General features: G+C 42.5%; 1 protein-coding gene across 1 annotated transcript in view; it reads right to left on the reverse strand.

Annotated features, from left to right (window-relative positions):
* Positions 1-12,515, reverse strand: part of LOC308505534 (two pore channel protein 2-like) — a 39,649-nt gene extending 27,134 nt beyond the window's left edge. The window contains exon 1 of the mRNA XM_081067909.1: positions 12,382-12,515. Coding sequence (XP_080924035.1) covers positions 12,382-12,444 — 63 coding nt within the window. The 5' untranslated portion in view covers positions 12,445-12,515. The remainder of the gene's footprint in view (positions 1-12,381) is intronic.
* Positions 12,516-24,610: the final 12,095 nt, after the last annotated feature.

The following is a 24,610-nucleotide window of genomic DNA, read 5'->3' on the forward strand; positions in this document are numbered from 1 at the left end:
AATATAGACTCTCAGAGGAAGAAATAAAAACAAGAAAGCACTGAATGGTATATATACATGTACTTAAACAGTGTATTTATACATACACAAGATTATGCACACAAATGCACATATATGTACATATATATGTATATATACATATATACAAAATATGTATTTATATATGTGTGCGTGTGTGTGTGTGTGTATATATATTATATAAAATTATATTTAGGCCACTTAATGGGTAGTTAGAAGGTTTTTCAAGGGTTATTTTGACAAGCAAATTACTGCCTTTCTCGATGATTTTTGAACCAAACTCCTTCCCAAGGTACGAACCCCACCCTATACATATAATTTCAAAATAATAAAATAGTTTTCATATGATATGAAGCTTACTTTTTCACTCAATATACTCTGGATGTGTGTGTGTGTGCGTGTGTATCCCATTCTTTTTAACAAATGCCTCTTCCTTTAGGTAGTTTCCTTTTTTTTCTGTTTTGAACACAATTATATTGAATATTTTTAAATATATATATATAACTTCATGCAATATGAGTGTTTTGGTAGGATAGAGTATAACTTATAGATAAAAGGTACGTGTATTTTCTATTTTGGTAGGTACTACCAGGGTCTCTTCCAATGTTAGACATTTTATATGCCTCAAAATCTTACATGAGCATATATATGTTTTTTTTTTTTGCTTCTCACCAGCATTAATATGATCTAAAGTAGTCGATGATATCCAGTCAGCCAAAGGAGCATCTTGAGATTTTAGTCTACATTTCTCTAGGACCAGAACAGCTGAGCCCTATTTGTAATGACCCTCTTCTGATCTGTCTAAAAGAGATAAAGAAGACATACAAAGAGACTCGCTATTTAGACCTTCTTATGTACTTTGTAAGGAAACACAATCTGATTAGCCAACTGATTACCAGAGTTACCTCCTTAAAACATAGCACACCTTCCCATCTGGAAATCTGTTAATGTCCAAGCAAGTCAACTCTGAAAATGAATGAAGTGTTCAGAGATGTCCAAAGATTCCAAACATCATATTTAATTTTCATCTCCAACATCCATAGTAGATATTTATGGACATAGAATTGTGTTTCCTAAATTTATTTCATATTGCAACACTTAAGAAAAAGAAGTTATGGTGCATTAAAAACACAAATATTAGTTACTAAATCTTTTAATAGACATTGCACCAAAGAACATGTATGGATGGTAAATAAGCACATGATAAGATGCTTAACATTATTAGTTATTAGGGAAATGCAAATTTAAACCATAATGAGATACCACTACATATCCACTACAATGGCTAAAACTAAAGACTGACCATATGAAGTGTTGACAAGGATGTGGAACAACTAGAACTTTCATACGTTGTTGGTAGGAATGGGAATGGTACATGTACTTTGGAAAACAGTTTGGTAGTTTCTTGAGCATTCCACTCCCACATATATACTGAACAGAAATAAAGCATATGTTCATGCAAGATCTTGTACATCCAGCCCAATAATGTGGCTTATGTTAGACATGCCATTCCACAATTGCACTTGTACACACATTCATAGCAGCTTACTAGCCCAAAACTGGAAATGACCAAAATGTCCACAAACATGTGCATGGATAAACAAAATGTGACATAACTACACCATGAAATATTACTTGGCAATATAAAGGAATGAATTACTGATAAATGTAACAAAATTAATTGTGCTGAGTGAAAGAAGCCAACTTTTGCCCTTCCCCCCCCAAAAAAAGTATGTATTTATGATTTTATCTATACAAAACTCTAGAAAATGCGAACTAATCTATAGTGACAGAAACCAGATCAGTTGCCTGGGATAGGTGGAAAGGGGATATAGGAAAGGATTGCAAACAGGCACCAGGAAACTTTCTGGGGCTGATGGATACACTCATTACCTTAAATGTGGTGTTAATATCCTAAGTGTATTCAGATACTGTGACTTATCAATCTGTCCACTTTTAATAAGCATAGTTTAATGTATATCAATTATAGCTCAATAAAGATGTTAAAAATTGCCCCAAAAGAATGATAAATGTTTGGATTAAAAATTGATGTGGAACAATATTCCCACAAATGAATTAACTGCTTTAAGAAACCATCACCTTTAGACTCATATGAATTCTCAGCGCTGGTACGGCAATTCTTAAAGGTAGTTTATTCAAACCTATAGAGCACTATATGAATGTGTTAAACATTTATCACACGTTTTTCTTTTGTATATATAAAAATATTTTAGAAGAAAATCTGTTAATACCAATTTTTTTTCCATTGATCATCTGGAACGTTGAAAAACACCAGAGTTCCCCATGATTTGTTTATAAATCTATTTCAGGCAGAAAATGCCTAGCATCAACAAGAAACTTTTTTTCTAGTGAACACACACTAATTTACATTTCTAACACCTGTCTCCTCTGCAATCTCCTCTGCTCTATCTTCTGGTACTAGTTGTCTTCCCACCATCCCATTTGTGTGCAACATCCAAGTCTAGCCTGTTTCTGCCTGGGAAGTACTCTCAACAGATTTACTGCAATGAGCACTCTCATTTGTATTGAGGCCTTTTGTATCTTCTCATAAAGCAAATAGTTTTAATCCAATGCAAGAACGTGACTTATGTTAGACATGCTGTTCCAAAACTGCATATATTTTTCACGTTTACATGGGAACCATTGCCTATCTATACCATGAAAATGGCACAGACCAAATTGCGGTTGTTTCCTGAGTTGCAGCTTATAAGGGATTTCACATCTTGAAATAGCAGCCGCAGAGTATGGGAGGCACTGGTGACTGCCAGGGCAGTAGTTCTCAACTCCCACAGCATATTAAAATCACCTTCAGAGCTTTGGCTTTTGAAGGTGCCCATTACCCAGATGAACTGTACCAGAATCTCTGGGAGGTGGGACCCAGGATTGAGTTCTTAAAGTTCCCAGGTGATTCCAACATACAGTCAATATTGAAAATCACCGGTCTAAATATGACAGTTTAATTACTGATTCTCATATGTATGTGTTTTCATTTCAGGATGACAATAATCGACTTCTCTTGATTTTCTTTTTCTCCTTTTCTAGTAGCTGTGACATTTCTTTCCTCTCCCCAAGATTTAAAAATGTATTTAAGGAAAGTGATATCACCAAGATGGCAACATAGGTTGATCCTGACTTTGCTCCCCTCACGAGTATAACAACTATTCATGAACAAGATACCACTGAGAGAATCCTAGAACAGGGGTGAAGCTGAAGCAAGCTCTGCACCTGAAAGACCAAGACAGACTGCATTAGAAGGGTCAGAGAAGTGGCTACACATTGACTGTATTGTCCCTCACGGTAGTCACAGGGACAGTCCTGTAGTAGTAGTAGTAGTAATTACACAGAAGAACATGATACAGAAGTCAAAGCATCCTCATACCAAAAGATATCAGAAAACACAAAAGGCAGCAGGATAAGCAAGAAGGAAAAATGGACCTTCAAAACAACCAGAAAACAATGAACAAAATGGCAACAGTAAGTCCTTATCATTACTTTAAACATAAACATATTACATCTCCAATTAAGACAGAATAGCTGAACTGATTTAAAAAAAAAAATCCAAAAATACACTGGCTATAAGCAACTCACTTTAGCCTCAAAAACACATATAGACAGAGGGAAGGGATTCAAAAAGACACTTTAAGCAAATGGTAACCAAAAAAAAAAAAGCAGGTGTAGCTATACTTATATGAGGCAAAATAGATTTCAAACTAAAAATAGTAAAAAAGAGACAAAGAAAGTCATTATATACTGATAAAGGGGTCAATACACCAGGAAGATATAATAACTGTAAATATTTATGCACCCAACATTGAAATAGCAAAATATATAAGGCAAAACTAACACAGCTAAAAGGAGAAATAAACAGTCATACAATAATAGCTGGGGACTTCAATATCCCATTCTCAGCAATGGCTAGACTATCCAAACAGAGAATCAATGAGGAAACAAAGGATTTCAAAAACACAATAGATCAAATGAAACTAACAGACATGTACAGAATATTCTATCCAACAACAGCAAAATACACATTTTTCGCAAATGCACATGGAACAAATTCTAGGATAGAGCATATGTTAGACCACGAAACAAGTTTTAGCAAATTTAGGAATATTGAAATGATATCAAGTATCTTCTTTGACCATAATGTCATGAAACTAGAAATCAACAAGAGGAAAACCAGAAAATTCACGAACACATGGAAATTAACACTCTCGTGAACAACCAGTGGATCAAAGAAGACATTAAAGGGGAAATAAAAAAGTTTCTTGAGACAAATGAAAATAGAAACACAACATACTTGAACTTATGGGACACAGCAAAAGCAGTTCTAAGAGGGAAGTTCATAGCAAGGAATGCCTACATTAAGAAGTAAGAAAGATCCCAAATACATAACCTAACTCTATGCTTTAAGGAACTAGAAAAAGAACAAACTGAGTTCCAAATTAGCAGAAGAAAGGAAATAATAAAGATTGGAGCATAAATACATGAAATAGAGAACAGAGGCACAATAGAAAAGATTAACCAAACTAAGAGTTGATTCTTTGAAAAGATAAACAAAATTGACAAAGTCTTAGCTAGACTAACCAGTGGAAAAAACAAAGAACCCAAATCAGCAAAATTATAATTGGAAACAGAGATTCAAAGTATTGTAAGAGGTTACTATAAACTATCATACAACAACAAACTAAAAGAAATGGAAAAATTCTTAGAAACATACAATTTACCAACACTGAATCAGGAAGAAGTAGAAAATCTGAAAAGACCAATTAGTAGTAATGAGATTGAATCAATAATCAAAAATATCCCAATGAAGAAAAGCCTGGGACCAAATGTCTTCACTGATTAATTTTACCAAACATTTAAAGAAGAATTAACCCTATTCTTCTCAAACTCTTCCAAACAATCAAAGAGAAGGGAACAGTCCCAAACTCATGTTATGAGAACAGCATTATTCTGATACAAAAGACAAAAAAGGAAACTACAAGCCAATATCCCTGATGAACACAGATGCAAAAATTCTCAACAAAATATTAGCAAACCGAATTCAACAGTACATTAAAAAAATCATTCATCATGATCAAGTGGCATTTATACCTGGGATATACGGATGTTTCAACACGTGCAAATCACTTGATGTGATACATCACATTAGCAGAATGAAAGCAAAGAATCATATCATCATCCTAATAGATGCAGAAAAACATTTGACAACATTCAACATCTATTCATGATAAAAACTCTTAACAAATTAGGCAAAGAAGAAACCTATCTCAACATAAATATGCCATATATGACAAACCCACAGCTAACATCATATTCAATGGCGAAAGCTTTAAAGCTTTTCCCCTAACATCAGGAACAAGATAGGGTGCTCACTCTCACTGGTCCTATTCAACATAGTAGTGGAAGTCTTAGCTAGAACAATCAGGTAAGGAAAGTAAATAGAACTTATCAAAATTGGAAAGGAAGAAGATATATATATGTATATATATACATATATATGTATATATATATGGAGAGAGAGAGACAAAAAATGTATACATATTTTAAGGAAAACTGTATTAAAATTGTAATACTCAATATATACCGATAAAAAAAATGAACACAAGTCATGTGTATACATTTTTTGGCACCCCCAGTATGTGTTTGTGTGCGGGGGTGTGTGTGTGTGTGTGTGTGTGTGTGTGTGTGTGTGTATAATATACATGATTTTATATATTGAAAATCCTAAAGACTCCACACTAAAAAAACCTGTCAGATCTAATCAATAAATTCAAAAAACATTGCAAGATACAGAATTAACAATATACAAATATCAGTAGCATTTCCATACACTAACAATAAATTCTCTGAAAAAGAAATATATCCCATTTACAAGAGCATCAAAAACAACAAAATACTTAGGGATAAATTTAAGTACAGAGGTAAAAGTTCTCTGTGCTGAAAACTACAAAACACTGATGAAAGAAATCAAAGATACAAACAAATGGAAAGGGAACCCAGGTTCTTGGATTGGAATAATTAATATTGCTAAAAGGTCAATACTGCCAAAAGCCAACTACAGATTCAATGCAATCCCTATCAAGATTCCAATGGCATTTTTTACAGAAGTAGAAAAACACTTCTACAATTTATATGGAACCAAAAAAGACCCCAATAGCCAAAGAAATCCTGAGGAAAAAGAACAAAGCAAAAGTCATCATACTTCCTGATTTCAAGCTACACTATAAGCATGGGTACAGTCATTGAAACAGTATGTTACTGGCATAAAAACAGACAAACAGATCAATGCTATAGAACTGAGAGTCTAGAAGGAAACATAAGCATATACAGTCAACTAATATTTAACAAGGAAGCCAAGAATACTCGATGGAGAAAAAGATAGTCTCTTCAATAAATGGTGCTGGGATCACTGGAAATTCATACGTAAAAGAATGAAACTGGACCAATATCTTACATCACTCACAAAAATTAACCCAAATTGGACCAAAGACTTAAATGTAAGACTTGAGACCATGAAACTCCTAGAAGAAACATACAAATAAATCTCCTTGACATGGATTTTGGTAATAATGTTTTGGATATGATACCTAAAACACAAGCAACAAAATCAAACATAAACAAGTGGGACTACATTCAACTAAAAAGCTTTTGTACAGCAAAAGAAACCAACAACAAAGTGAACAGACCACCTATGGAATGGAAAAAAATATTTGCAAACCATATATCTGATAAGGGATTGATATCCAAAATATATAAAGAACTCATAGAACTCAATAGCAAAAAGACAAATAATTCAATTTTAAAAATGGGCAAAGTACCTGAATAGACATTTCTACAAAGAATACATACAAGAGGCTGACAGGTATGTGAAAAGTACAGTATGGGGAATATAGTCAATAATATTGTAAAAACTATGTATAGTGTCAGATCAGGGGGATAACTGCATAAATTATATAAATGTCTAACCACTACGCTGTACACTTGAAAATAATATAAAATATCACTGAATGTCACCTATAATTGAAAAAAGTCACGAAGCTATAAAGTACAGCATAGGGAATATAGTCAATAATATTGTAATAACTATGTACAGTTTTAAATGGCTAATAGACTTATTGGGGTGATCACTTAGTGAGACATATGTCTAATCACTATGTTTTTTTGGTACACCTGAAACTAATTTAAAAAAAGATGCTCAACATCACTAATCATTAAGGAAATGCAAATTAAAGACACAATGAGATCACCTCATACTTGTTAGGAGGGCCATCATCAAGAACATAAGAGATAAATGCTGGCATAGATGTGGAGAAAAGGGAACCTTGTGCACTGTTGGTGGGATTGTAAATTGTGCACTGTTGGTGGAATTGTAAATTGGTGCAACCATGAAAAACAGCATGAGTGTTCCTCAAAAAATAAAAAATAGAACTACCATATGACCCAGCAATTCCACTTCTGGGAATATATCCAAAGGAAATGAAAACACTAATTCAAAAAGATATCTGCACCTCCATGTTCATTGCAGCATTATTTACAATAGTCAAGACATTGAAACACCCTAGTGACCACCATTAAATGAATGGATAAAGAAGTTGTGATATATATCTACAATGGAATATTATTCACCCATAAAAAATGAGGAAATCCTATTTGCAACAATGTGGATGGACATTGAAAGCATTATACTAAATGAAATGAGCCGGACAGAGAAAGACAAATACCTTATGATCTCACTTGTATGTGGAATCTAAAAAAACAGCAACCAAAAAAAAAAGGGATCAAACTTGTGGTTACCAAAGGTGGGGGTGGAGGTGGGAAAGGGGAATTGGAGAAAGGTGGTCAAAAGGTACAAAGATCCAAAAATAAAGTATCTTAGATGTAATGTACAACATGATGACTATAGCTAACACTGCTGTACGTTACACAGGAAAATTGTTGAGAGTAAATCCTAAGAGTTCTCATCAGAGGGAACTTTTTTTTCTTTCTTTCTATTGTAGCTATATGAGAAGATGGATGTTAACTGAACCTACTGTGTGATCCTTTTGCAATGCATGTAAATGAAACCAACATGTTGTACAGCTCAAACTTTTACAGCGACATATATGCAGAGGGTGCCAAAAAACGTATACACATTTTAAGAAAAGAAAAAACTATATTAAAATTGCTGATAACCACTTTGAGCACCTCTTGTAACTGCAGATGTCAAACGTGACTTGTATTCATCTTTTGTTATTGGTATATATTATTACAATTTTAATAGTTTTTCCCTTTCTTAAAATGTGTACACATTTTTTATATAATTTCTCAAAACTGGAAAAAATAACTATTGAAACAGAAAAAAGATGTACTTAAAACTTTTGTGTGTTCTGCTCCCACCCTTCCAACTTTGTGAGCCTTCATTCTGAGCAAGAGGACTCCTCTAGGGAGAGAGAGAGGGAAGAGTAGGAGGGAGGGGAAGATTGAGTCCAGAAGCTCTAGATGGAGAGCAAGGCAGTGATTTCCCTATGTCCTCAGGAACAAATAATTGTAAACCTTTACTTCAGGCAACAAGGACCTTAACAAAACATGAAGTTGTGGATAGAAGTGCTCTGAAAAAAGCAAGTATGTCTTCTTTAGATACCTGAGAAAATGACAATAACTAACCATAACTTAAGGTAAAAAGAAGTTACCATAAATCTTAAGTTAAATTCTGTTCAGGGTCAGTTTTTCCTTCTGTCAGTACAAACACTGTACCTTATGTCTGTCTCTCTCTTCTCTCCCCTCTCTTCTTTCCTTCCAGAGGTTAGGGGTGCACTGATGCCCAGAACAGGGGTAGAGCACTGTCTTCCCATGCAACACCCATCAAAAGTTTCAAGTAACTTCTCTTTACCTAGAATGCCCATAGAATCAAGTTTGAAATCCCTGGCTTGGTATTTAGGGGCTCCACAATCCCCTCTCTATCTCTCCAACCCTGTCTCCCTCACTGTCCCTTCAGGAACCCGCTTCTCTGGCCCAAACTGGTGGACTCCTTTGTCCCCACTAGCCCCAACTTCCATGCCGTATGTATCTCTTGCTCACCTAAAACCAGGAGTATCCTTCCCACTTTCCTTCACTGTGGGCCCATCTTCGAATTTCACTTTCTCCATGATGACTGGCTTCCATTTCCACATGGAAAGACTGCTAGAGAAGCTGGGGTTGTGACATACGAAAGGTTGGACAATTAAGTTCACGAACTTCCTACCATGTAAGTGCACGGTGGAAAGTTTGTGAACTTAATTGTCCAACTATCGTGTATTGTGGGCATTCCAGTCAAAGAAACAGCTGCTAAGAGTAAGCTGGGGCACAGTAGCCATGGCAAAAAGGGTGGGAGAACAGGTGGCAACTTGGTGTTGGTATAAACACCTCATGTCCCACTATGCAGAAAGATCAGCAACCCACAGGCCAAGTGCAGCCTCAACATGTGTTTTGGTTGGCCAGAGAGGGCTTTATGGATGCAGACTACTCATTCAATCCAAAAAAGAAAAATAAAAACAAAAAACTGGAGCTTATACAAAAATGTGAGCTTCTGGTTTCTCCTTAAAAGATCATAACATTTGGCAATATGTTATTGCTGCCTACCAGGATATTCAGTCACCTAAATAAATATTTAATATTTTCCAAAATTTTGTGGGTCAGCTGGGCAGTCCTTGTTCTGGGCCACATTAGGTGATCTCTCTGGTCATCTGGGGCTAGACGATCTCAGAGAGCCACACTCCGTTCTTGGCCATGTGCCTCAGGCTAGCGGTGGCTCTTTCCCACGCTGGTGGTCAAAGGGTTCCCAAGAGCATCAGAACAGCACTAACGCTCAAGTATTTTTCATCCCTCTGCTTGTGTCATACCTGCTTTTAGCCAAAGGTCTCAAGGGCTGCAGAAATGTCACTACCTGACATAAGGTGTTGCAGAGGCCACTATAAAGGGGGAATGTATCCAGGGCTGGGAAAAGTTTGGGGACGCTTTTGCTATTTATGACAGCCACACAGTCACACCAGCTGGAGATGGGTAGGGGTGGTCCTCTTTGGGCAGATGACATGCCCTCCAGGAGGTCACCACAAGCTCCTCTCCTCTCCCCAGCTAAATAATCCCCACCTAAGCCATTGGTTGATGTTGCCCCCTGACTCCTGTGAGTACATCAGCTTGTGACCGACCACCTGATTAAGTTAACACTCTCCCAAGCCCTCCTGGTTACTGCCATTTTCCTCCTATAAAGAACTCCTCTGCAAATCACTGTACGGGAACACCAGGGGACTGAGAGCCCAAAGACAGAGTAATCCAAGACCCGGACAAACATGTTTAAGGATAAGAACATTCAAAAAGAAGCACATAAAGTATCAAGGGGTGATCACATCGAGTCACAAAGAAACAGCAGAGGGGGGTTCTCAGCAAGGCTGCACTTTCTAATCACTAGGTAGTTCTAGTTACTTTTGCCCAGACCATACCCAGAGCAATTGAATCAGAATCCCCAGGGTCAAGTCTGAACCGAGATACAGTTCTGAAAGCTCCCCAGGTAATTCTAACCAGGAGTAAGGTTGGGAACCACTAGCATTGGTTATTTCTACTTCAAAGCTGAAAGTATCGGTAAGTACACCAGAGGGAGGGGCGTGTCATCTTAGTGCTGCCAAAGGAAACTCCAGGCAGGAATGGGCTCTAGAAAACTACTGAAAAGAAGAGAGTGGAAATGCAGTTCAGGTGACAAGGCAGTTTCTTGTTAAGTGACCCTAATCTAACTTTTCAACAGGTCAACAAGGTCACGGTAGCCACCAAGTGGGAGGTCACAGCCTGGGAAGGAAGATTTAAGGCATCTCTGGCTGAATGACTAGATCATCACTGCAGTCTCCGAATATAGGGGGTTCCGATGAGGATTCCCCCTGGATACTCATCTCTCACCTTTTCTGTCTGCTCCATTGGCGGGGGAGGTTTCTTCGAAGAATACAGGGACATCAACATCTGACTCCTACAGGCAGCATTCAGCCAAAGGACTCACAGGCCCCAGTCAGGACTCTGGGCCATTGTCAGCCCTCCTTGCGTTTCTTGAGGCCTCAAACGATTAGTTCTTTACATTGTTCTCTTATTTAGACCAAGAAGCATTAAGTCCACAGAGGGAAGAAATCGACAGTCTCAAGCTAAAAAAATTTTTTTCTTTGCACACAAGACTAGCCATCTCAATGAGGCCCATCATTTTGTAGATTGAGGGGAGCAAGGCCTGACTTGGGTAAGAGCTGGGGACCAAGAATCCTTCTCCTTTCTCTTTGGCCTGCTCTCCTCTGCCTGTTCCCTTAAGGAAATCCACCTTTTGGACATGGCCTAGCCCTTTCGGAGACCAGCAGGCCAGAGAGGGAGGCCAATGCTCCCAGCAGGGTTTTTAACCCCATGCACAAGCCTGCAGGCTGCGGGAGCCCACGGAGAAGATGCAGGGACCACAATGTAGCAGAGGGGAGCTGAGGGAGTGCAGCTAAGAGGAAGACAGGCTAAAATATCCTGAGCCCCTCTCACTTGCACAACAACCAAAGGGAAAGAGAGACACATGAATGGACCCAGACAGGCCTAGAGCCTGGCTGCCATTACACATGCCAGGCACTGTACCCCATGCTGACCCACACAGTATTCCCAACTCCTCCAGGGCTGTGTGATTTATCACCCCTGCTTCTCAGAGGGGAAACCAGAGTCTCCAGGAGATGACAGCGCCAGCATCTTGTAAAATCCCAGCTAAGATTTCCTGTATCAGAGCTGAGGCTCCCACCACTGTCACCCAGCCTCCCTCTCCACTGTGTGTTCTTGTCCAGCAAAAGGAAGAACGAAGAAGGACCGTTTTGAAGGTCCAACTCTTCCAACTAAGTTCAAGGTGTTGGAGGTAAAACGGAGCCCAGCCAAGGAACCTGCAGCCCACTGCTTGGTCAGAGGGGATCAGAGCAGCACCGGCTGCGCTGGTGCTCCCAGCCCATATGCTGCAGCCTTCCTCCCGCGCGGGCTTTTCCCTGCGCAGGGACCCTTGCTCGTTTTCCTGCCTTCACCGAGCGCTCGCAGGGCGGCTGGCACAGTCCCTCAGGCGTGGGGCACCGGGGCTGGATTCCACCTCGGCCCTGCCTGTGGAAACGGCTGTGATGGGCCTCCGGGTGCGGGCTTCACAGCGCCCCTACCGACTCCCCGTGTGCCCAGTCGGCCGTGCGCTTCGCAGGACAGCGGCCCGAGAGTGCCCCGACCTAGAGGGCTGAGGAGCCCGGAGAAGGCGCCCCCACACCGGCAGGCGACTCTGGCTTTGTGCGGTCGCTGTCGCCGGGAACCTCCGGGTGCTCTGCGAGCGCAGCGCGCGGCCCCCCTTACCTGCGCGGCCCGCGGCACATCCCTGGGCTGCAGGCGAGGACCAGGAAGGCGGGTCCCGGGCATCGCGGGGAGGGATGTGAGCGGTCTGGCGCCCCGCGGACTCTATCCGATGAGCGCTCCACTGGGTCTTTCACGTGACTGCACGGACCGCCCCGGGCAGCGGACTGGCTCCCTGCCCTGGCCCCCTCCCCATGAGCCAGGGGCGGGGTGCCTGAGGGTCTGAGGCAGGGTGGGACCTCGGGTTGGCGGCAAAGAGGCCACCTGGCAAAGGGCACTGCCCTGTGCTCTGGGCCAGTGACCATACAGAGCTTTCTGTATCAGTAAAGCAGGGATAAGTCCCGCCTCCCCAGGTTGTTTGGGGGAATTCAATGAGTTAATAAATATTAAGTGCCTGCCACTGGCGGGTGTCCAGTAAACGCTGGTTCCCTCCACATCTTAGCGGAGCCCATGGAGAGCTGGGAGTGGGATCAGAGTGGGGCTTCTTGGAGCAGAAAGGAGGGGAGACACTCTCCTTTCACCTGGGGTGCCTCCACTTCCAGCCCAGCCAGGAACTCAGGGTCGAAAGAGCTCCGGAATTTCGAAAAGAAAGCACAAATCTCGATTTTCATGAGACCTCGTTTTTTAAAATGTTAGCCACAAATTTAAAATAATAATAATAAATACTTGCAGGCCACTTCTTAAATGGGCCCTGGCCACAGGGCAGGTGGTTCTGGGCTTCTGTGCCAACCAACTTCACTGACACCTCCGAGAGGAAGAAGAGGCCTGGTAGGGCTGGGACTGGTCCTGGTCACCTGGCAGGACGCCTGGTGTCCCTCTGGTTCATCAGGACTCTGTGCTAGGAATTGATGGTTGCCAAGGTCCACGTCCAGGGCTGTGGCAGGCAGAATTATGACTCCCCCAAAAAATTGCAGATCCTAATCCCCTGGACTGTAAATCTGTTACTTTACTCCTCAAAAGAGACTTTGCAGATGCACGTCAGGTGATTAATCAGTGGACCTTAAAACATAGATTATCCTACGTTACGGAGGTTGGCCCAGTGGAATCACACGAGTCCTTAAACGCAGAAGAGGAAGGCAGAGCGAAATAAGACAGAAAAAGCAGAGAACCATATGATTTCACCATATGTTTTTGGTATATAAACCAAAAACAACAAAACAAGACAAACAAATGAGAAACAAAAACTCATAGACACAGACAATAGTTTAGTGGTTACCAGAGGGTAAGGGGGTAGGGGTAAAGGGGGATCAAATATAGGGTGATGGAAGGAGAACTGACTCTGGGTGGTGAACACACAATGGGATTTATAGTTGATGTGATACAGAATTGTACACCTGAAGTCTATGTAACTTTACTCACAACTGTCACCCCAATAAATTTAAAAAAAAAAGAAAAGAAAGAAGAAGAAGAAGAAGAAAAATGGAGGGGGAGGGAGGAGAGGGGGAGGGGGAGGGGGAGGGGGAGGGGGAGGGGGAGAGGGAGGGGGAGGGGGAGGGGGAGGGGGAGGGGGAGGGAGAGGGAGAGGGAGAGGGAGAGGGAGAGGGAGAGGGAGAGGGAGAAGGAGAAGGAGAAGGAGAAGGAGAAGGAGAAGGAGAAGGAGAAGGAGAAGGAGAAGGAGAAGGAGAAGGAGAAGAAGAAGAAGAAGACAGAAAGGGAGGCAAGAGATACCAGAAACCCAGGAAGGCCTCAGGGCCTGGCCGGGATTACCGCCTCCAAGGTAGAAGAGGCTGTTAGGAATTTAGTTCTGCCAACAACCTGACTGAGCCTGGAAACAACTTCTTCCCCTGAACCTGAGAGAAACATGGCCCTGCCGATACCTTGATTTCACGGCGTGACACTCTGAGCATCGGACTAGCCGTGCCTTGCTGGACTTCTGAACTACAGACCGTGAGATAATAAATGGATGTCGTTTTAAGCCCCCAAATTTTTGGCAATTTGTCACACACAAGAGAAAACGAATACAAGACATTGGCCTTCACTCCAGTTCAGAGTCTAGCCATGACGCTGGTCTGCAGTGATAATGGCCTGCGGGTGGCCCCGCTCCTTGGTGAGTATGCCAGGCACCTCCTATTATCGTTCCCACTCAATTCTGACATCACGCCCCCTGCAGCCCCTTCTCAGCTTCCCAACCCATGGATCACTTCCTCTCTGTGGCGCTGTACTTTTCATGAAAACAGCCACGTGGTGCCTCAGTTCTTCTATTTGCATGTGTTGTCCTACCCCAATAGGCCGCACGCACCGTTGACGGAGAGGTAGAAAACTTTCATCTTTCAACCCCCAGCTCCTAACACAGAGTAGGCATATGGCAGGTAGATGACACGGCAAAGCTTGTAGTCAATGACCCATGTCTCAAGTGTGTCTGGAATAATTACTTCTTATAACGTTATCATAGGGATTACCATAAAACTGCATGCTCATGGGAAAAGACAATTATCCTATTTCTATTCTAGGTGGTGATTTGTGGAATGGTAGCTTTATGGTGGGACATTATTAGTTTTGTTTTGTAAAATGTAAATGTGTTCATTGCAAAGAGTGAAACGGTTAACGAAAGATAACCACTGTCAGTGAGCTTCACATCGCTCCTACCTGTACACACTTAAACACACATATATGCAGTTCTGTGCAAACAAGATACATCCTACCCTGCAGACACTGCTGGCCCCGACCTACTCTCCATACCCCTTCCTCCCAGGAACCCACACTCAGGCCTCCCCTCCATGTCTCACTAGAGGAGGCTCCTTTAGGCCAGTCTGCACAGGGCGTTTCCCTGGCAGCAGTCATGTCTAAGGGAAGTACATGACTTAAGTTAGCTCGGCCTGACTACAAAGATGCTATGCACTCAGAGGGAAAGGCTACTTTCTCTCTCTTCTCTCCCCTTCTCCTATAAATGTAAATTCTCACACACACACACACACACACACACACACACACTCCTAACAGCCACTGGCGACATCTTAGAGCCATTCGCAGGTGAAGATGCTTCTGGGGAAGGCAGAGCAGAGGGCTACAGGCAGCCAGGTCTCTGAGGACCTTGTGGAGAGCCTGCATTTTGTCCCCCTCCCTGGAAGCACCTGCCCTTTGCATTGAATCATGTGAGTTATCTTGTACAACCCAGGAAACTGAGGCAGATCTATACGGCTGATAGGAAAAGATCTGCAAGAGATTAAGGGAGAGGGTGGTAGGCCGCACAGAGTTTGATGTCTTTGGTGTAAAATTTTAAAGGATTCAAACACCTGTGTTTTCTGATAGATGAATGAAACATTATCCTGGCAGGGTCCATAAGTAACCTGTATTCGGTGCTTACCTTCGAGCACACAGCAGGGGCCAGAAGCATGGAGAGAGGGACTTCCCCCCCGCCCCCGGTTTATACTTTTCTATGAAGTTTCATTGTTAACTACACTTCTATATTACTTTTACGTGTTTGCATATAGTAAAATCAAAAGGGATGTGCATATGGAATTTAAATTGCAATCTTGTCTATTTTGTGAAAAAATATTTTCCATGAAGGAAAAAGTAAAAACTGGCATTTATGCCTGGGCGTGCCTGTTCCTGGCAGGATCTCTGCCAGTGGGGAGCATGCACCTCTGAGGACAAATCTGATCTGGGAGCCAGTTACCAAAAAACACACCCTATAAAAATTCTTTGGGGTCCTGGATTAGTCTGCAATGGCTGCCATCATGAAATCCCACAGACTGGGGGCTTCAACACCGAAAGTCATTTCCTCACAGTGCTGGAGGCTGGAAGTCTGAGATAAAGGTGTCAGCAGTGGTTTCTCCGAGGCCTCTCTCCTTGGCGTGTGGATGGCTGTCTTCTCCCTGTGCCCTCACATAGTTTTCCTTCCGTGCGTGATTGTGTCCAAATTTCCACTTCTTATAAATACAACAGCCACATTGGATTAGGGCCCATACTAATAATCTTACTTTAACTTAATTACCTTTATAAAGACCCTAACTCCAAATAGGGTCACGTTCTGAAGTACTGGGGCAGGACTTTAATATACAAGTTTGGAGAGAACACAATTCGGCTTATAACAGGTACTGATTACTATCCCCACTTTAGAACTAAGGAAACAGAGGCTCAGAGAGGAGAACCAACCTGCCCAGGTCACACAGCTTGAAAGTGATGGCACTGGGATCACAAACCCAGACCTACTGGCACCGAGGCTAGGAACTTCCACTCCACTCTGCTCTGTTTAGAAGTTGTTACTGGGTTACTTCACTTGAGAAAAATGAATAACGTCCACATTTAACCAGAGAATTCTGCCTAATTCTATTTGCTAATCACCTCCTACAATCCCCCAAGGAATATTTTTTGTGGAATAGTGTTTTTGAGACTGTGATGCAGCAATCAGGAAGTATGGGCAGAAATGACAGTTGTGGTGAGAGTAGAGGGCAGACCTTCCCAAACTCATTCCCGAGGCAGCTCATCCACAGCTCTGCCCAGTCTTGGACCCATCTCTTTCTCCTTCCCTTCACTCACTACACTCCAGACTTACTGACTCCCATCGCATTTCTCAAACATGCCACAGGACTTTTGCTCCAGCCTTTCGGTCAGACTGGTTCATTCCCCAGCACCCACCTGCCCAACTCCCCATCCCTTCAAGTGTTTCTCAGATCCCACCTTCTCAGGGAGAGGGACCCAAACCATCCTACTTAATTCTTCAATTTACTCCTGCCCTCCTCATCCCCTCTTCCCTAGTATCTTAAAATATTGCATTGTCCTTATCACCTTTACCATACCACATAATTTTTAATCTCTTATGCTTATTATTTATTGTCGATCTGTACCTGACAGTATGTAATCTCCACAAGGGTAGAAATCTTTGTTTATTTTGTCCACAAATACTTCCCAAGTATATGAAACAGTGTCAGGAAAATAGAAAATTCTCAATGAAGTACTTGTTGAGTGAGAATTTCTGGAAGTGGGGGAAATGGTTTCCATCAATACCTTGCAATTGACCACAGAAAAGAGGATGTGAGAGGCGGTTTTGTGCTTCAGGTTCCCAGAAGACACAATTTTCTCAGGGCTCTCTACTTCCCTCCCTTCTGCCCCCTAGGAGGCCCAGAGCCCCACTGTGCACCTTACCTGTGCCCTGGTGGGGAGATTTTCACTTGTTTATTCTACCCCAAGCAGAAGGGCTATGTCATAAATCCAATCTGAGGTAGCTATGTATCCTTTAAAGCCCTGTGGGATTCCAAAAATAAAATCTGAACTCTCAAATGTAGGTCTGTTACAAGTTGAAGACTCTAAAAAGAAAATGGAGGCCCAGTACTAAAACAACAGATAAACTAAGGTATCACTGTACGTCTTTTCACTTAATGAGCTGTTTATACTTCTACTTCACTTGAGTGACTTCTTCCTTTTGAAAAAACTAGTTCTAGGGCCGGCCTGGTGGCTCAGGCACTTGGAGCTCTGTGCTCCTAACTCCGAAGGCTGCCGGTTTGATTCCCACATGGGCCAGTGGCCTCTCAACCACAAGGTTGCCGGTTCGATTCCTCGAGTCCTGCAAGGGATGGTGGGCTGCACCCCCTGCAACTAGCAATGGCAACTGGACCTGGAGCTAAGCTGAGCTCTCCACAACTAAGACTGAAAGGACAACAACCTGACTTGGAAAAAAATCCTGGAAGTACACACGGTTCCTCAATAAAGTCCTGTTCCCCTTTCCCAATTAAAAAAAAAAAAAAATCTAGTTCTTTCAAAATACTTTTGTTTCTTGTTATGACAAGTTAACGAAATTGCAAAATCTGGGGGAACAGTCCCCATAAGACTTCCTTCACTTCTAACACCAATCACAACTTTTTTGGAGAGAGGGGGTGGGGGGGTACCAAAGCCAGCTCAAGTTGATAACTTGCTCAGAGCACTCACAGAGCTCATTGAAAGCTGCTGTGCTCGTGTTTTTCTACAGGTGAGCACAGAGATGAAAATTGGCCATGGGAAAAGATGCACAGGACCCAGTCCAAGAAGGGTCCAAGAGCAGAAATTCCAGCTGACTAATGGCTGTGAAGTCCTGGACAGTGGTACCTCTTCCTGGCCATGATGTAGGACAATGAGCACAGATGACTGCCAACCAAGAAAGCTGATCTGAGGCTTTGGTTTCCACAGTTTTTATTGGGGCTCAATTACACAGTGCCTATATGGCTGGCCTTTTTTCTCCAGCCTCTCCTGGAGATCTGGCTAATACCTCTGGTCTCCAATTCCTCCAAAAGTCAGGCCTAACACTGTGTGGCCCAATGTCCCCAGGCAAACAAAGATACTCTTATCACCAAGACATTCCAGGGGACTAGCATTCACCTGCCAGTGGCTGAGAGCAAAGATTAAACCTCTCTTCGGTAAGATCAGTTCTTCACTACACACATGTACTTACATTTCTGTTCTTGTTGAAAATTCACTGCTCTCACTTATACAGAATAGGATGCAAATGTCCATTAAGAGGGGGCTGGTGGAATAAAGTGCAGTACCTTCACACAATACCTTCATTGAGCTATGAAAAGGGATATCTCTGTATACTGTGAGGTGATGGCCAGGGGGTGCTCAGTGAATAAAGCAAGGTGGAAGAATGTAGGTGTGGCACACTGCCATGTATCTACGAAAGAAGTATGATTATATAAACACATTGGCTCATATCAAAACAAAGGAAGGGTACACTAAAATCTTTTTTAAAAGCTTATCTTTTGGGGGCAGACAGATGGGTCAGTTGGATAGAGCATGAGCTCTGAACAACTGGGTTGTTGGTTCGATTCCCACAAGGGCCAGTGAGCTGTGCCCTCCAGAACTAGGCTGAAGGACAACGACGTGGAACTGATGGGCCCTTGAGAAATGCACTGTTCCCCAATAAAAAATTTTTAAAGGTTATTTTTGAAGGAGTAAGGGAATAGGAACACCCTAACACTCAGATTGTAGTCTCTAAATAGCCTATTCTGCTATAAGGAATCAGAGGTCCTTGAAGAAATGGCTGATTCCAGGCCAGGGGAAGGAAATATACAAATAATAAGCCTGGAATATCTTGTCATACCAGAAATAAAAGAGGCAATCTGAGAGAGTCAGAAGCATGTCGAAAAGATTCAGAACCAACCTGATGAGTTTTCACTGGCCAAAGACAGAATGTCTTCAGCACTATTAAGGATGGCAATAGATTGAAACATATTCTGTATGCTAAAATTGGTGATTTCCTAATAATACTTTAAAAATACAGCTAGAGAATGTGAGGAAACAAACTCATTATTTGGAAAACTAGTAAGCAGAGGGGAAGATTCAAGCACCCATTCCACTTTTCTTAGTCAATCTATACTCAAGATAACGAACAGTGGATGATGGGAAGTTTCTCTTTATCGAAGTATTCCAGCTGAGAAATGAAAAAAGAAATGCAGAATTAAACTTACAATAACCACATGCAATCCCTGAGAGTTAATGGATATGGGCAATGATTATCCATGATTACTAACATTAAAAAAAAAAAAGAAAGAAAGAAAAACAGATGTCTTTACCTCATAATAGAAGAACACATCACTGCCTACAGCATACTGTTGCCAAAACTAGAACCTGAATATGATCAAGTCTCTAGAGCCAACTGTCAGTTTTGAAGAATATAGAGAACTAAGGAATGTTACATGGCACCAAAGGGATACAATTAATAAAATACACATTGTGGAAAACTCTATAGGACAAATCACCTGATTTCTTTAATAAATAAATTGAAACAAAAATGAGATAATTAGAGAAATTTGAACTGACTGGACATTTGATAATATTAAGAAATTATTAGAATTATCAGAATTTTGATGTGAAAATAGCATTGGGACTATTTTTTAACAGTCTTTCCTTTAGAGATAACTATCAAAATATTTATGGGCAAAATAACAGGTCTGGGATTTGTGTTAAAATAATGCTTGAGAGACAATGAGAGGAGAGCAGGGATATGGATGGAACAAAGTTGGCCGTGAACTGATAAATGTTGAAGCTGTGTGATGGGGACGTGAGAGTTCATTATACTATTCTTTCTATTTTTGTATATATTTAAAATCATCCAGAATTATTGTTATCTTTTCAATTTACAGCTTCTTTTTACTTGACTCCTCACAGTTAGGTGCATTAACATTGAGAGCTATTTTGAGATCTCCTCTGAGAAGTCCTCTTTCTGTCGCTTGCTACTTCTGTTAGCACACATCGGGTAGCCAATACGTACATGCTTCTGTCTCTAAAATATGATGAAGAAAGTGTGACCTGCATCACTAATCTCCCATCTATTTGAAGGCAAATGTGGACACAGTATGGAACTCCTTGGTTCATTCTGAGTCATCACCCTTGAAGCTTTAAGTTTGTGCAGAAATATTCTAGGGACTGGGGAAGACATTCTCAGGGCTGTGATGACCTCTGCTGTTGGCTCTCAGCAGTGGTGGTAGTCAGTCAGTCTTGGTAAGGGGAAGACCATGTTATGAATTCTAGCATAGCTTCCCTCCATGCCTACATAGCCACTTTGTACATGGACCTATTGAGCCAGCACCAGGGAGGTGGGAGAAGTCAATGTCTGACGTTCACGTGACAGGGTGACATGTTTATCTGGCTGTGGAGAGCCTCCTGTACCACACATCTCCTCTAGTGGACATTCCATGCAGATCCATCCACAAACAAGACCTCTGGCTTCTCCTTCTTTGTTAACCAGTTTTAGAGAACTCCCCAAGTCCCAGGAGCTCAGGAGTGTGGACTGAGGCAGAGGTGGGAGGCAGGGGGAAGAGGTTCCATGGGAGTTTGAGCCATGAGTTCATGCAATCCACCTGTGCCTTTCAGGCATGTGTGGGTCCAGTCTCCCATTTAACATTGTTTATTTTCTAATGGAATGCACTATATGCTCCCAATTTTCAGCCATCAGAATATATTCATGTCATAATAGTTAACTCAGGTTGCCTGGACATGCCACGCTCAGATGTTCAATCTCTACCAGGACCAAAAGCAACACAGAAACTGCTTTAAAAAATGAGAATAGTTACAGAGAGGGGACAAGGGATGTCTTCCCTGTAATTCCCCAATTGGGACGCGCCAGAGGCTCCATTCATCATCTCCCTCAGTGGTATAGATACTTGCAGTGCAGTAGGTTGGCTGGGTGACAAACCTAAATGTTAGGGCATCTTGCCACAGAGACTGTCAGTCTTACAGGTTGCCAGGTTGGAGAGGCACAGCCAAATACCTGAAGTCCAAAAAGATTTACCACTCAATGCAGTGCAAGGTGCGGCACTCACCTTTCACATTAGGAGGGATGTTCCTACGTGCCCCAGACAAGCGGACTCAGAAACTCACCATGTATCATGACACTGAACTTTCTCAGACATTATCTATCACCTCTGGCTTGTATGTCCTTGCATTGACGATTCTTGCTATATCGTGAATGGATCAGCACATTGTTTAATAAGATAACAAGATTATCAAGGTGCCTCTGGACTATATTATGCCATGAAAACTGACAGAACGCTGAGGGGCAAGTCAGTAAAGGTATACTATGCTGCCACATAAAGGCAAATTATTTAATTTCCCTTACTGGTAATGTCTTTAGTTGCGCTGCCATGGCTGCCTCGATGTCCTGAATCATTTTGACTTTGGGGAAGAGCCATAAGTCACAAGGTGCCTGATCCAGTGAATGAAGTAGATGAGGACACACCGTAATGTTTTTATTCGACAGAAACTGCCATATCAGAAGCGATGCGTGACATGGAGTATTGTCATGATGAAGGAAGATTTAGGGCACACATGAAAACATACCTTCTCTCAGCTGTCGCTCACACTTGACTGACTACAGCGAACAAGTTGAATCTTCTTACATACTGTTACTAAGATTCGACATGCCACTTCCCATGTTGAAGATCCCTGCCTTTCTGTGGGATGGCACTCAGCGGCAGCATCCACCATATTTGTGATCACAACAGAAAGATTCCGTGTCACACATCGCTTCTGGTACAGCAATTTCTGTCAAATAAAAACATTACGGTGTGTCCTCATCCACCGTATTCACCGCACCAGGCATGGTGTGGCTGCTGGCTCTTCCCCAAAGTCAAAATGACCATGAAAGGAAAATATTTTGAATGGATTCAGGACATCAAGGCAGCCATGACAGTACAACTAAAGACACTCACGAAAGAGGCCTTCCAGAACTGCTTCCAACAGTGGAAAGAATGATGGATAAGTGTATTTGAAGCGGAAGGAATATTTTCACGGGGGTTAATAGCAACGTGTCATTTACGGCAATAAATAATTTTTTAATTGAATCGTTCACTGTATTTTATGCTGATGCACTTGAAACCTCGGGAGCCTGGGCCTCTTCAAACCTTCATACAAAGTACACAGGCCCTCACAGAAACGTCTGAGCTCCACCGACACTCCCCAGGCCCTTCCTAGACTGAGTTCACAACTACAGCTTTACTCCATCCTCACTCTCGGCGGATTTCAGTGTATCACATCACGCTTCTGAAAATTAAAAGACTTTTCTTGAACTCGAGTCTCTTCACTGCATGGTATCTGTACTTTCCACGTACCCGTAGGATCCTAGTGCCTAAAAAGAAAGTCCGAGTACTTCAGCCACAAATTGTGAAAATGGCTGAAACTATGTTGGTGCTAAAATGGCCTCCTGAGAGTCCCCCAAACGCCTTCCGCTTCGTGGCCTTGGTATGTGGGTTCATCCATGTGCCTTTTCTTGCAAAGTCAACCGTCAGAGTTTTGCTCATGGAACTCTTCTCACAAGACTTCACTCACACAGGAAGGAGGAGCCTACTGAGGACTGAATGCTTGTGCCCCTCAAATACCTAGGTGGAACCTAAGGCCACACACGGTGGCCTCTGCAGGTGGGACGCCCCCTCCCAGGAGGCCCTTAGGTCCTGAGGCGACAGCCCTCATCCATGGGATTAGTGCCGTTATAAGGAAAAGAGTCCCACAGAGCCCTTGGCCCTTCCACCAAGTGAGGACACAGCGAAAGGCAGCTGTCGATCAATCAGCCAGAAAACGGGCCCTCAGCACACACGGATCTGCCATGGGCCATCATCTTGGACTTCCCAGCCTCCACAACTAGGAAAACTAAATGGTTGCTCATAAGCCGCAGAGGTCATGGTATTTTTGTTATAGCAGCCCAAACGGGCGAAGACAGAGCCACTCTCAGACCTTTGAGTAACCTGTCTTTCACTGTAGTCATTTACCTGAACCCAAAATGTCCCCAGATTTCCCTGACCTGAGGATACAGGCACACATTTTGGTCCAAGGGAACAGGCAGAAAGGAGCCCGACAAAAATCTCTTTTCTTCTTCCTCTGGTGCCCTGTTCTGAGGGCTGGGTTTGGGCTTTCTCCAGGTCACACTCCTCACACCCGAGGGAGTCGTGCCCAACCAGGGCCTTCATGGACTCCCATCCTCTGCCCTGTGCACAGATGCAGACCCCGTCTCAGGGCACACAAACCCATGCCCCGATTCACAACTGCCACCCCAGGAAAGTCCCCATGTCCTTGGAGGGCAACAGGTGGGTCTTTGCTGCCTGAGCTCCAGGCCCCAAGGGATGTCCAGGACATGTCTTTCCAGACGAGTGACTATACCTTGGGCAGCCTCGGGGGTACAAAAAATAAATACATGATTGAATGAATGAATGAATGAATGAATGAATGAATGAATGAATGAATGAATAAATATCTATATACACATCTATCTAGCTATATTTACTGGTGAAATACACGTAACCAGAAACGGACTATCTTAATCAGTTTTCAGTGTACAGCTCGCTGGTAAGAAGTACATTAGCACTGCCCTGCAAATGTCTCCCCACCCATCCCCAGAACTCTTCGTCTTGCCAAACTGAAACACTCATCCCCCATTCCCCTCTCCTCCCGTCCTCTGGCATCCACCATTCTTTCCACCTCCATGAGGAAGATGATGCCCAGGGAGTGGGATCATCCATATTGGTCCTTTGAGATGAGTTCAGTTCTCTTACCACAGCATCCTCACAGTTCTTACTTTGCTCATGTCATGTGTCAGAATTTCCTTCCTTTGGAAGGCGGGGTAATATTCTGGCAGCAGATTCGGGGTGTGAAATGGCTGACATCTCCCTGCCCACCACCCTCTCTTTTACACCTCCCTCAGAAGCTGAGGCTTATTCCTCAAGGCGGCAGATCCCAGCACACGGGCCATCACCTTCACCTCGAACCTGTAACAGACCTGCAGCTGCGCTTGGGACATGTCGTCCTCGTCTGGCCCCGCAGAGCGCCCAGC

The sequence above is a fragment of the Rhinolophus hipposideros genome (assembly GCF_964194185.1).
Source record: "Rhinolophus hipposideros genome assembly, chromosome: 12".
NCBI classification, from domain to species: Eukaryota; Metazoa; Chordata; class Mammalia; order Chiroptera; family Rhinolophidae; genus Rhinolophus; species Rhinolophus hipposideros.